The sequence below is a fragment of the Trichomycterus rosablanca genome, chromosome 24 (assembly GCF_030014385.1).
Source record: "Trichomycterus rosablanca isolate fTriRos1 chromosome 24, fTriRos1.hap1, whole genome shotgun sequence".
NCBI lineage: Eukaryota > Metazoa > Chordata > Actinopteri > Siluriformes > Trichomycteridae > Trichomycterus > Trichomycterus rosablanca.
Window position 1 is genome coordinate 5,046,154 of NC_086011.1, and position 14,789 is coordinate 5,060,942.

The window sequence follows — 14,789 nt, forward strand, 5'->3', positions numbered from 1 at the left end:
TACCAGCCCGCAGTTTAAAAATAATAGCTATGAGATTAAATGTCGGAATTGGAAAACACAGAAACTAAATTATTAAGACCACACTGACAGATATTGTGAATGGGAGGTGCAACATTAATAAGGCCTGTGGAGGTTCTGGGATTTGGCTTAGCACAAAAGATACAAACCATTTATTTCCTGCAAGCCTAGGCAGAGCCTACTCATCAGCGTAACAGTTGCACGAGGGTTGTGGTTAATGCTTAAAGAAGGTAAGCCATGCTGTTTAGTATGTGCTCAGCACTACACATATTGTTTACTTACTTTGCTAAGGATTATGTGAATTTGGGAACATTTAAGTTTACTCCACTAATTCTACAAGTAACTGCTGTGTTTGCATTTCTTTCCATCTGGGAGGGTAGTCAGTTTGTCTAACTTTATGTGGTCACGAGAATTTGAGAAGTAAACACAAACAGATGGATTGATGGTTTATTACTGCACCTCTTTCTGTGTGGCTTTCTGTCTGACTGCCTTTTTTTTTTTTTTAAAGTTCACTAATCAAAGATTCCTATCACAAATTCCTCTTCTGCCGAGACATTTGAATTTCAATCTTGTTAAAATAAATTACCACAGTTATCATAGATTAAAGGTTTCTATAATTTAGTTAATCACAAAGTATTTACAATGTATTTACAGTGTGATTATGTGTGAAAGGAACTGGGAAATCCTTGATTTTGATGAGTTTGAGGTTCTGATTCAAATGGCTTTACAGTAGGGCATGGTAAATCACAGGTATGCTCACCAGTGATCCACTGTGGCCCCTAAATGCAGAAGCATTATACAATATATAAAAATAATACTTTAAAAAAAAAATTTTTTAATCAAATTGTCTTGATGATTTCTTGTTTAATTTAAATCAAACAGTAGATGATAGCAGCAAATTAAACTAATCACCCTAGTCTAAACCACCTCACAATCTCAGCAGTAAACCAGTGTATCTGTGTTCACTATGACTTGGTGCTTTACAGACTGGCTACCATTCCACTGACATGCACTGTGTGCCAGGCAACACCACTGTCTAGCTGAAAAAAGGCCTGTGATTGGGATTTATGTAAACAGGTTCCTATTATCTGTCACCTGTACTGCTTTCCAAACAAGAACAGTGCAGAAAGTGTCAACCACCTCTACATGCCCCCCTTTTAAAATGTCACAATGCAGCCTTAGCCCAGGGACCCTATCCTACCATATCCTACCTATGCATAATTTACAGAATTCAGAGAGCTCTTACTGGCAAGAGGGACTACAGTAATGAATCGCACACTGCAGAAACTTGATAAGTAAAGTCAGTTTGTGGTAATTAACAGTGGGTGCCGCAGTGGGTGCTTCTACTGAAGGGAAACAAGGCCTCATTCTTCTCCAAACATGCTGTGGAGAAGAAAGCTCTCACCAACCTGTCTTCACACAGACAAGAAGAACCTCAAGCTGAGAAAAAGTTATATTTTTCAGAAGACATCAGGGGGCCTGGTTAATTCATTCTCTACCAACAGCATAACAGATTGAGGGGGGTGACATTTTTTTTTTACCATGTTAATGGGTATATATATATATTTATATGATACTGTTGTGGAGTAGATTTTAAATTGATATAATTGCTATTTTTACCCATCAGTTTGCACTTTACACATTTTGGCAAGGTGATAAAAAAATAATTACAAATTAAAAACTGAAATCCCTTGATATTCAGATTATGTTGTGTGGATGTTTTAACTTGAAAGTCATGCATGGCATCATGGATGGCATAAAATACCTTTTTTTTTTTTTTCAATTATATAGTTTTATTGGCAAACAGATGTTGTACAAAGGGGTGCCAATAACTGTGGCAAATGTGGCTTTGTTAAGAATAATCATTGCTTGATCAGATATTTTTTTCTTTCAGTAAAAAATTAGCTAATTACACAAGAGGAGGATTTTCTTATAACCCTATTTACTTTGCCAAGGGATGCCAGTAATTGCAGAAGACAATAGACAGATAGATAGATCGATGTTCTGTGTTGCAAGGCTAATGACAGTGTAGCACAAAGATAATTGAAAATACAATCCTTACCATCTGCTTGTGTGTTTAATGCCATAACCCTGTAATATTATTTACTTGGTAATCACATCATATAAACCGTAACTGTACCTCCACCAAAATAGCACATAAACAGACCCAGGCAATAACCATTACTACACCCATATCAGTAAATAATAGTAAACTTTTCATTCTGTAAAAAACAACAAACAGGCCATTGGAACACAGTTTAATTATGAAAACATGACTTTGAGAAATGCCTGGTGGTGAAGGAGGCACAGAGGCTGTGAATTTGATCTTAAACATATGTATTAGAGAAGACCGCTGTATGTAACCCAATGTGAGATTGTGTGTGGAAAGGAAAGCACCTAACAGAATTTTAATGAAGCCTCAAGGTTTTGGTAAAGGGCAGGAGAAAGGAAAGATACAATATGGCATATGCTTAAAAAAAGCTTACAGTGTAGTGATTTACAAAGTACACACATACTGTATATGCTTAACTAGGTTTCACTTTGAGGTAAATAAAAGTAGGAATTTCAGTTTAGATAGATTTAACATATGATACCAAAAAAAAAAATACATATCAGGCGATTTAGCCAGACACCATCAACATAAATGTCTGTGAAAATACAAAAGGTATATTATTATAATGTTTTTTGTTATAAAATAGTATGTTTAAAAAAAGTCACATTTCTATGAACACCTTCACAACTAACAAGTTAAAGCTAACACTAACACTAAAGCACAGACACCAACACCAGTCCTTTTAAAGCCAGAAAACTTATTCTAGGTCTTTAATTTCCATATTCCTTTACGCCTGCTACACTTGTCGTTTGGCATTTAGCAACCATGACAAAAGCTTTTGTTGATTCAACCACTTCTCTAAGCATGAACTACATGGAACTGAACCATGTCAGGCTGATTTTTTTCAGATACAAGCCATTGTAGTTGCCTCTCACAGAACTCAACAAACATTTCACTTTGACCTTTCCATGACAATTAAAATGTTGTGCCCTTGCTACACTGGAATACATATGGCTCTCTTAGTAGAGTGTCGTTTTCGGCCTCTGCTAGACTGTAACTTTGTTGTGCCCAACGTTGCTTAATGACGCTTAATGCATCCCTCTGCCATAATAGTCATACTAGTCATAATCTTTTTCAATTTTTTCCACTCCTTTGGTATGGTCAATAGTTGTTTTTTTTCCAGTAACTTTTGAGGTACTACTACCACTGTTTTTGCCACCTAGCTGGTCACTATTTCAAGAGTATAGCAACAGTCAGCAATAGTTTTTTATACTTTTCATCATTAAAATAAGTTTGGTATATACCATATGTTTAAGAGATGCAGTAGAGCAGTAAACCTTTTCCTTCGTGACAGGTGTTGGGTCGAACCAGCACCAAGTGACAGGCCCGTTAGCCTCCAGTCTAGAAAGGCTTGTCACACTGCCAAAGCCTGGGCAGCTACATGGTTTGCAGATCTCATAAATGCTAAGCAGGGATAAGGCAGCTGCTTCAACTGCTGGACACGACACCTGCTGTCTGCTAAAAGAGATTGCTTTATAGAGACCAGACCTCCGCCTGTCAACACCATCCATTTTGTCAGACTCGAAGAAATCATGATTTTCATCAAAGTCATAAAAATAAAAAACTGGCGCAGTAAATTCTCTAACAAGTGTGAGGTCAAACTTTATACTAGTAAGAGCTTTATTCAGGTAATACAGCCTAGAAACGGTGCCACTTTTTTACACCTACAGAACAATTTAGAGCACCCAAGCCACCGCTAACGTGTATTTTGTACAAAATTGCCTATTGTTGTTTCAGGTTTTCATACCAACGAAACATGAGCACATTAAATTTAACTTACAGCAAAACATGAGCACATTGAATTTCACTTATTTAATCAGTTGCTCTTAGTTTTTAAAGACTTCTCGGTTGTATCAGGTAAAGTCACTAAAGCACTACACTATTATTGCTGAAGCAAAAGATTTCTGCAGATTTCTGACTACTGCTACAACTTCTTTATGGTTCTTGTGCAACAGCCCAACAAGTGAACATGACAATTGAGTCTGAGATTATTTAATTAAAAGCCTATAGAGCCATTACCAAAAAAGCAACATTTAAAAAACCAAGCTGCATCTATCAGTTAAAGGCAGGCACCAGTCCAAGCAGAGAAACTTACTCCTTATCCTTTCTTCTTAAATTTCCCAGACCTTGCCCTCCAGATCAAGGCCAAAATCTAATAAAAGCAGGAGTCAAATGAAAAACCACAGAAGAAATGGCAGGGAGTAAACCCTTATTCCCCATAAACTCTACATAATGGTTTACAGCCACCCCTGAACATGACCTCACTTCCCCCATCATGCACTCAAAACATTAAGACTGCACCTTCTAAATGATTAGACAACACAATCAATCATTAGCATATGTCACAAAGCATATGGAAAGTACAAAGTCTTTATCACAGATGTACACACTCGTGGAGCAGCTTGTTGACAGGCATGATTCAACATAATGAAATTTGACAGCTTCTTTTTCTCTGACAGAGACCGAAAACTACAGCATAAAATCAAAACATGACTTTCGGCCACATGGATGCCAAGTAAAGCAGTTATCACACCAAACACTTGTCAGTCGCACCAGTTTGCAAAATAGCAGTTGTCAAACTTGGACAGTGAGACTGTGGAAATAATGTTACTATTAAAAATAATTTTAATGTACAAAGTTTGTCAACATGTTCAAGTCCTTTTTGCAATTTGCTTCATAATAAGCTACATAAATAAACAGTAAAAAGCACAAATGTGAAAGACTAATGAATCCAAATTGGCTGTTTAACTTACTGTAAGCCTTCACTGTTCCTTCTAACTGCATACTTCATAACAAGAGCACTGTGCTACAACTTAGCGCTAGAACTCATATTTGATTCAAGATTTTCATGTTAAGTTTGCTCGCACAACTGACTGCCACAAAACAATATCAATCTGCTCAAAAAATGTAATATTAAAAAAAGTCCTGTCATGACCCAGGATAAAAAGAACAATTTCTTTTCAATTTAGTAATTGCCAGGGAAAGGGGCTAGCACATACTTCATTCCAGAACAAGCAAAGTCATAAACTACTTTTTATTTTTTATTATTGTTATTGTCAGTTTTTACTACCATACAATGTAATTGAGCAGAAAAACAGTTGCCAAAGTTCGGTTGGTGTCACTTTGATCAACTGGAAGACAATATTGCCATCCCTCCTTTCCAAAAAGCAGAGCCAGCTCTTATGAACTTATGGCTTCTATTTGAGATTAATTACAATAATGCATGCAAAAACTATCTGCCAAATATATTTGTTGAAACCAATCAGGTGAGTGGACAATACAATGCTTGCAAAAATCTAAATTTAACAACAATAACTACTACTACTGTATTATACATTTAATTTATAACACATAAACTAATCTGGGTTTAGTGTTACACCTTTTCAAAGATGTGTTTCTGTAAAATAGAAACACAGACAGCACATTCAAAGTTTACAAACTAAAAACTGTGAAAAGCCATTAACTTTCCTGACTCCAAACAACCATACATTTCAAATACTTGACAACATGCCAATCTGAAGCTATTTGTCAACAGCCGCACAGGGAAAAGGTTTCTTTTCAACACTGCCAAAGTCACAGTGGTGTTGTTATTTTTGTCCAAAGGGCATCACTGTGTTTGCGTGCTTTCCAAAAGGCCAGCGGGCAGAATGATGGGGGGATACTAATTAACTGGATTCAACCTCTGTCGATCACTGCAAGCTTTCTGACAGTGCACGTTTTTAACATGTATGCATTATGGGACATCATAATCGTAATGAATGATTACGCTGTGCTTGAATCCATGAAAGAACATCCATGCAAAAACATGTTAAAGAACATAAATTAAAAAATGTATATATTGTTTAATTTATTAGTTAATAACTTTAAGCTGTTATAAAAAGTCTACTGGTTCATTTCACCTGTGTAAATGCAAGGCACTAATAAATAACACTGTTGAGAAAACAGCAGCGACACATAACAGAAAGAATAAAAGATACTGGAGCCCTGGCAGTGGAATGTGAAGACAGTAATATGATTTTGTTCAGCTCAGATCTTTGTACCACAGATCCTGCCTGTCTAATTAATCAGCCCAGATATCTGTACGGCGTGCTTAGTATTAAATAATATTTAATAGTCAGAATATATAAAAAATAAAGAAAACAAACACAAAACAATAAATTCACATTAGGTAATTACATATCATTAAATACAGTTTTTTTTTTAGTATGGAATGCACACGAGTTAGAGAATGAAAGGCAGCACTCAGCCAACAAAACAACAGAAGTAAAAAAAAGCATTATAAAAAGAGTATAAACTTCAAGAGGTGATGCTCTTTACCGCTGCCTTATCTATTTTTTTCTTGAAACAGGACATAACTTCTATTACATTTAGAAATGTAGCTAAAGCATTTTCTTAATAAACACATTTTAATAAGCAAATTTTTTGTTGTCAGTAAGTAAACACTGCAGAGGCTCCAAAAATAGCTACTAACTCTGTTTTTGAAGTAATTCATTAATAAAGGCAGAGAGAAACAATTGTTTACAAATCAGACTTCATTATTTAGATTCATTTACTGCAAACACATGGAGACATTTAATGTAATCTGTTACCATTTGCACTATTCTGTTCTACAAGATAAAGGTGTTTACATGGAATTGCAGAAACATTAATTAAGTAAACCTAATATCTTATATTTGTGTGTGCTGTGACATTCTTTCACATCTGATGATGAATCTCCAGATGTACCAGAAGCAGGCAGCAGCGTTTCCCCACATTACTATTCCAATCATAATCCAGATGTCTTCACAAATTACCCCATACAGCCTGAAGCCAGAAGGTGCTTAGAAAAAGGAATAATTTAACAAAGATAACAATTCCTTCACTAGATTTCATTACTATCAAAAAAGAAACTGACACCATTAATGGGGGAAGCTCTGAGCACTAGCCTCCTTGAAAGCCAAAGGTCTGCTTAGACAAACAATAGATACATTTCCCAGCATGAAAATGAGTTTAGGCTGGACAAAGAAGATAAGGGCCCACAAAAAAAGAGTCAGTAACAGGCTACATTAAAGCAGGTACTTTTACTAGCAGTGTGAAAGAGTGGCAAAGTGTTAATTACAGATTGAAGTGTTGATTGTAGATTATTTTAATAAAAGGGTAAGACAAAATTAGGGTGAGACAGAAGGAACATGAGAGAGACAGAATAATGGATTAAGAGTTTTAAACTAAATCGTCTATAACTCCTAGATGCCCAGAGAAATAGAGGACAGAGACAAACAAACAACTGTACTCTTATGAGAAACTAGTAGCTTTTTGTCTGCGAGCAACTTGTACAATGTTTCCAGCCTGACATTAATAAACCTGACAAATTCCATTTTAGTAGTTCCTTTAGCCACACATTTTGCAGGATTTTGGCACACAAAACATTGTCATATTTTCTTTTTTAAATAAAAAAGAACTGAAGTCATGTTTAGCATATTTTTTCCAGCACACCATTTTACTTACTTAAAGTAAGTGAAAAGTAAGACCCTTTATTTAATACATTGTTAAAGCCTGTTGCAGCAATTTCAGCTGCATATCTTCTTGGATTTATATCTACAGTACATTCTTTGGGGCAAATACTTTCAATTTCTGACAGACTGGATGGCAAGTGTATGAGAACTGCCATCTTCAGGTATCTCCAAAAATGTTTGATGGGGTTTAAATCTGGGCTTTGTCTGGTTCACTCTTGAGCATTTAGAGACTTGCCCCAAAGCCATTCAAGTGTTGTTTTGGATGTTGAAAGGTGAGGCAGAGTGCACTCTGGATGAGGTTTTCTTTAAGGATGCTTCAGTATTTGGCTGCATTCACAAGTCCATGAAAAGCCTTACACTTTTTTACATAAGGGTTTGCCACTAAGTCAAGACAATTCAGATAAACCTACGGCTTACATGTGACCTCTTTATGCACCCACATTGCCTAAGAAAACACCATGTGAATTGAATGATTCTGTTTTGAAGAATGAACAGCTTATGATTTTTCCTTGCCTGATAGTCTCCCTTTGACCCACCATTCCAAAAAAATGTCTCTCTAAAGGTGGGAAATGGATATTCATTATTGCTTAACTAGAACCAGCAACAGGTCAAACCACAATATGACCTGCAGCACAGAAAACAGAATTTAAGTAAACAAGGTAAAAACAACAAAAATGTTGCTCCCATAACCAGATTGTTTCTCTCTGAGTTTCTCCCTCACTTTTGCTCTCTCACACAGACTATGGAGCTATTACAATAGCAGGCATGGCAGAAAATAGCAACTAGGCTGAAGGACATTTTGTCAATAAGTAATAACCACACTGTATTAGCGGCATATTTAGCCATGAGAATCCCTCTAAATTGTTTTTCAGGTAAAATAATTTAGAGAGATATGCCTTAGAATACACAATGTTTGGGGACATGCATTTTTGCTTTGATGTAACATTGTGTACAGGATGTCCTGTGTACATTGCATTTGGAGCTTTTTCACATCTACAGGACAAAACAGGAGTATTTACTTTTCCTCACCTCACCTCACCTCCTATTGACCTCTTAAAACACACTGTGTTTAGTTAGTTGTTTAATTCAACCTGATTAGGGTTGCTGACCACAAGTACATACGATGGACAGCTTACCAGTCCATCACAGGACAATACACACTTATCCATTAATTCTGAATCTATATCCATTAATGACTGAACCAGTATTGTACATCAAAAGACTGTATAATCTACTGTGTATTCATCCAGCTGTGATAATGTGTTTTTCAGCAAGACTAAATGGCTTTCAATAGGTACTGCTGCACCAAAAATATACACTAGGTACTTAAAATCAACAGCAGGGGATATAAACCTAGCAATGGAGAAAGACAGAGCAAAGAAATAAGAGATAACGGCATGAAATGCCTTTTCACTGTCCCCTAGCATTCTGACTCCTCTCATTTTTATTGTAAACACCATTATCTGTATGATGTTTTCCCCCTTGCAGATTTCATTTTTAGTGTGGTCATTCTAGAATAGATATTTTTCAACTTAATAGACATCCGTGTCATTACCCTCAATAACAGCCATTTCCCATAAGGCACTCTGCTGCAGAGAGCGGCACTACATAGAGTCACATTTAGTCATTATCCAAAACCAGACATAAAAATACTGGAAACCTCATGTTGCAAGACATAATTATGATTTAAACTCAGACCCTCCTTTTTTCCCGTCTGTCTGTCTCAGTTGTGATGAACTACAGCTTGTAATCTTGTAATCATTCTCTAACAGGTAAAAAAAATGTGTCCAAATACAAACAACAATCTACAGATTAGCAATGCATGTTTGAGTGACCTAGTGCCTGGACGTCGCTAACAGCATGACAGTACTCATTATATTGTGCCCTTGACTGCTGGGAGAATGGCATTTACGGGAAGCTGGAAGCTAGGAATAGGAGCCAGCAATATTTAGACACACCAACTCATTAAGAACCCTTCCTATAGCCTCCAGAGCCCCTTTGAAACGCCAACCTTGGATAATTATGGGTTACCTTTACTAGTAATGTGCCAGCTGTGTGTCAATCACACATGTAGGCTTTACACGCTAATTTAACAAATTGCCACCTTTCATACATCAAAGACATATTACACACAATGTAAACAATAAAAAAACAACAGCACATTAAAAGAATCTAATCTACTTTCTCTACTTAACACCACATTCTCTAAATGATTTCCATGCAATTTATTTATAAATAATTTTGCATAACATAGAATAAAATATAATTTAGTTTTTGATAAAACTGGCCTAAAACTGGCCTAAATCACTTCTATTTGCAGATATTTTTTCTGTTAAAACTTAGTTTTGCAATGGGCGGTGGGGTTATGTAGTTATTACCATGGTGCCTCTGAACTTCAAATACTAATACAGTACTAATATTGTTGAGTTAATATTTTAAGGAATGCACATTTTATTGTCTGGAAAGAAATATATGATTTAAAATGTGCAAATAAAAAAAAACATGCAATTCGCTTAGGTGTTATTAATGTATTTAAATAAAACAAAACTAACAAAAAGACAAATCAAATTATGACACTGAGTATTTTTAGAGTATTAAGTATTTGAGAATCTTGCGTGGTGGTTATATTCCTTCCCTACGTGGTGTTCTTTGGAAAAGAATGAGAGCAAGGGACAACACAGTAGTTACAGCAAAAGCGAAGACTGAGAATGGAAGTCATTTCTCTAAAGCATATTGAACAGTAAAACCATCAGTTTTAGGTCCAAATAAAGCTCCAACTTTTAGTATATGCAAAGAAATAATCCTGTAATGCTCACCTTAACTTTTCTCAGTTATTGCTTATCATTACACTATACAGGGCTGCTGTGTATTGTCAGCCAGGTGACAAAATACATAGCCTCAACAGAGATGCAATGCTTTTCCATATGAAAACATTTAAAAAATGCTGAAGTGGCTTTACTGACTACTAATATTCAAGTGTCTGAAAATTTACTCCCACACACTTTTTGTCAGTGCTTTAACCTTCTGTCTTCCCAGCTTCTGTACTTATGAAGTTGGAGACAGCATCAGCACAAGTACCCAACTCCACTGTTAAGCTGAAAATGGTAACTGTGCACATTGATAAAGCAAACTGATAAAGAAAAACAGCATTTCTACATTCAGAGATCAGCACATTGCAAAGTTCAACTGCAAAGTATAAATAAATTCAAATGATAAAATGTCAGTGGTAAGGTGTGGCATTGGAATGCAATGAAACAAAGAAAGTGAAGGTTAAAGCATGTGCTATTTTACTAAAAACTAGAGCAACACATACCACCATACGACTACCATGTTAGTGTCATTCCAGTGCCAAGAATGGTCCACCACCCAAATAACAACTAGTCAGTGTAGATCCTAGGACGTGGTCCTTTTCTATTAATTAATGGGATAGAAGTAGATGACAGAACGTACAGGGCAACAGATCTACATATAAAATGAACCTAACATAGGTGAACCCAACACCTATTCTTACCTAATCTTAAAAATCTTAAAACTCTAGTATAATTAAAAGAGCTTTCTTACCTCATTGGTGTTCCATCTGTGTCTTTCCTTGGGCAGGGAGGAGCATTTGGGCAGACATTCCAGCAGCTTCTTGGGCAGGTAGATTTTCAAATGTCCATGTTCATCTGGAGTGAAAAGAGAACCAGCACATTACAACTACACCTGGCTTCACAAACTCTGATTTTCTGTGCATACACTAGAAGATAAAACCTGAATCATTATTATATATCAAAACGTATTTGTTAAATTATTCATCTGAAAAGTACATGTTAAAAATGTTAAAATTTTAGTTACATTTCAATATATTTCTGTTAATTCCATTTAATAATAAGAAGACATGTAATGACAAAAAGGGGTTATAAAACACACACAAACTAAAAAGCACTATTGTTTAGAAATAAAATAAATATTTAGTGCATGACAAGTGTAGAACCTCTTATCTAGGGCTGCTGTAATTTTGTTTTTGTAGTACAACTAGAATATTTTTTCTTCCACCCTCTTATCATGCCAGAGTGCATGCTCTAATACATAGCAAGCAAATTGGGTGACAACGCAAAAGCATTTCAAGGTTATTGATAACCATTTGAATCAAGGGCTCAGGCTTCTTAAAGAACTCAATGTTTAGCCCCCAGGGAGAAGGTAGTTCCACATTGGATGCTGCATTTAAATAAAAAAGTGAGTGAGTGAAACAAAAAAAGCAGGTTGAGTGTGTCCTCTAGGAAAAGCATGAAGACATTGGACATGTATAGAAAGTGTAGTTACAGATGAAGGTAGTGAGTCCTTAAGGATTTGGCTTGGCTAGCACTTATACTTTAGGTTGAAGAACAAACTAGATGAGGCACATGGTGAAGGTTATATGAATGTAGATTGGCATCTGTTTGTTTGTACCTATGCATGAACTGATGGCCATGTTCCATATAGCAGTCATTAGAAGTCAACCAACAGCAGCAGATGTTCTTGACTGAAGGCCACTGTACACTATTTTGAACTTTAGCCAGCATAATCCATCCTTATCTTTACTATAACACCGTAACATGTACTTGAGTAAATTGTACAGTATTTAAAAAATATATCATTAACAATGGCATAGGTTAAATGATCATTCCCCCCTGAACAAAATGCTTAACGCTTATTCAGTATCAACTGTAAGTCGCTTAGAATAAAATTATCTGTTAAAAATGTAAGGTATTTTTTAAACAAAAGCAGCACTTAAATGAAAACATCCATCTAAAGTCTGAGTACTGATGGGCACAGCTTTGGTATTAAATCCTTGCTAGACACACATAACCCCACTCTGGCCCAAATTGTTCAGATGCTTCAGTGCAAAAGCTTTTATTTTCACAAAGGGCGATGCAATGGGATGATAAAAGGAAAAGACAGCAAGCAACTTATTTACAGGGTAATTAAGCCTAGTCTATATATTTGGCAACCTTCCTTTCATTTCCCCATTGCCCTTGCACAACCCCTCCCTTTCAGCTGGTTTGGCAGGGAGATAAACTCATTCCAGGAGCTGCCACTTACTCTCATTGTTTTGCATTAAAGAAGGGCACTTTTAAATTATGCTGACACTCAAGAGTGTGGCCTTAGGGATGAATTAAAGTCTCAGTCCCACCACCGTCTGCCAGGCGCTGCCCATCGCGTGTCTTTCTCTCACTAGCTACACTTCATACTGGGGCCAACCGAACACAGGACTGAAGTCACATCTTACTGTACGCTGCTCACGTAAATGTAAATGTATGCATGCACATGAACAGCATGATAACTTAATTGCAAAAAAACATTCTTTGCACTATTTCACTGTTATTGAATGTGTCCATTCATTAATGTATTTATTTTCATGTTTTAGCAGCGTTATAGCATGCTTTATCCTGATCCTCAGCCACCCCCAAATGAGACATATTTAGTCATGTACAGTGTATCACAAAAGTGAGTACACCCCTCACATTTCTGCAGATATTTAAGTATATCTTTTCATGGGACAACACTGACAAAATGACACTTTGACACAATGAAAAGTAGTCTGTGTGCAGCTTATATAACAGTGTAAATTTATTCTTCCCTCAAAATAACTCAATATACAGCCATTAATGTCTAAACCACCGGCAACAAAAGTGAGTACACCCCTTAGTGAAAGTTCCTGAAGTGTCAATATTTTGTGTGGCCACCATTATTTCCCAGAACTGCCTTAACTCTTAACTTCACAGGTTGCCACTGGAATGCTTTTCCACTCCTCCATGATGACATCACGGAGCTGGCGGATATTCGAGACTTTGCACTCCTCCACCTTTCGCTTGAGGATGCCCCAAAGATGTTCTATTGGGTTTAGGTCTGGAGACATGCTTGGCCAGTCCATCACCTTTACCCTCAGCCTCTTCAATAAAGCAGTGGTCGTCTTAGAGGTGTGTTTGGGGTCATTATCATGCTGGAACACTGCCCTGCGACCCAGTTTCCGGAGGGAGGGGATCATGCTCTGCTTCAGTATTTCACAGTACATATTGGAGTTCATGTGTCCCTCAATGAAATGTAACTCCCCAACACCTGCTGCACTCATGCAGCCCCAGACCATGGCATTCCCACCACCATGCTTGACTGTAGGCATGACACACTTATCTTTGTACTCCTCACCTGATTGCCGCCACACATGCTTGAGACCATCTGAACCAAACAAATTAATCTTGGTCTCATCAGACCATAGGACATGGTTCCAGTAATCCATGTCCTTTGTTGACATGTCTTCAGCAAACTGTTTGCGGGCTTTCTTGTGTAGAGACTTCAGAAGAGGCTTCCTTCTGGGGTGACAGCCATGCAGACCAATTTGATGTAGTGTGTGGCGTATGGTCTGAGCACTGACAGGCTGACCCCCCACCTTTTCAATCTCTGCAGCAATGCTGACAGCGCTCCTGCGCCTATCTTTCAAAGACAGCAGTTGGATGTGACGCTGAGCACGTGCACTCAGCTTCTTTGGACGACCAACGCGAGGTCGTTTCTGAGTGGACCCTGCTCTTTTAAAACGCTGGATGATCTTGGCCACTGTGCTGCAGCTCAGTTTCAGGGTGTTGGCAATCTTCTTGTAGCCTTGGCCATCTTCATGTAGCGCAACAATTCGTCTTTTAAGATCCTCAGAGAGTTCTTTGCCATGAGGTGCCATGTTGGAACTTTCAGTGACCAGTATAAGAGAGTGTGAGAGCTGTACTACTAAATTGAACACACCTGCTCCCTATGCACACCTGAGACCTAGTAACACTAACAAGTCACATGACATTTTTGAGGGAAAATGACAAGCAGTGCTCAATTTGGACATTTAGGGGTGTAGTCTCTTAGGGGTGTACTCACTTTTGTTGCCGGTGGTTTAGACATTAATGGCTGTAAATTGAGTTATTTTGAGGGAAGAATAAATTTACACTGTTATATAAGCTGCACACAGACTACTTTTCATTGTGTCAAAGTGTCATTTTGTCAGTGTTGTCCCATGAAAAGATATACTTAAATATCTGCAGAAATGTGAGGGGTGTACTCACTTTTGTGATACACTGTATGTATGGTCATGCCCAACCAGCCAATAGGGATTCAACCAAAATGTTGATATTTATGAGTCAAAGAACATTTTTTGATAAAAGTTTGTATTT

The 14,789-nt window shown here is 37.1% G+C and overlaps 1 protein-coding gene across 1 annotated transcript in view; it reads right to left on the minus strand.

The window, feature by feature from the left end:
- LOC134301560 (calmodulin-binding transcription activator 1-like) overlaps positions 1 to 14,789 on the minus strand; it is a 244,027-nt gene that overhangs the window by 213,630 nt on the left and 15,608 nt on the right. Inside the window, exon 2 of the mRNA XM_062986318.1 lies at positions 11,185 to 11,288. Within this exon, the coding sequence (XP_062842388.1) occupies positions 11,185 to 11,288 (104 nt within the window). The remainder of the gene's footprint in view (positions 1 to 11,184; positions 11,289 to 14,789) is intronic.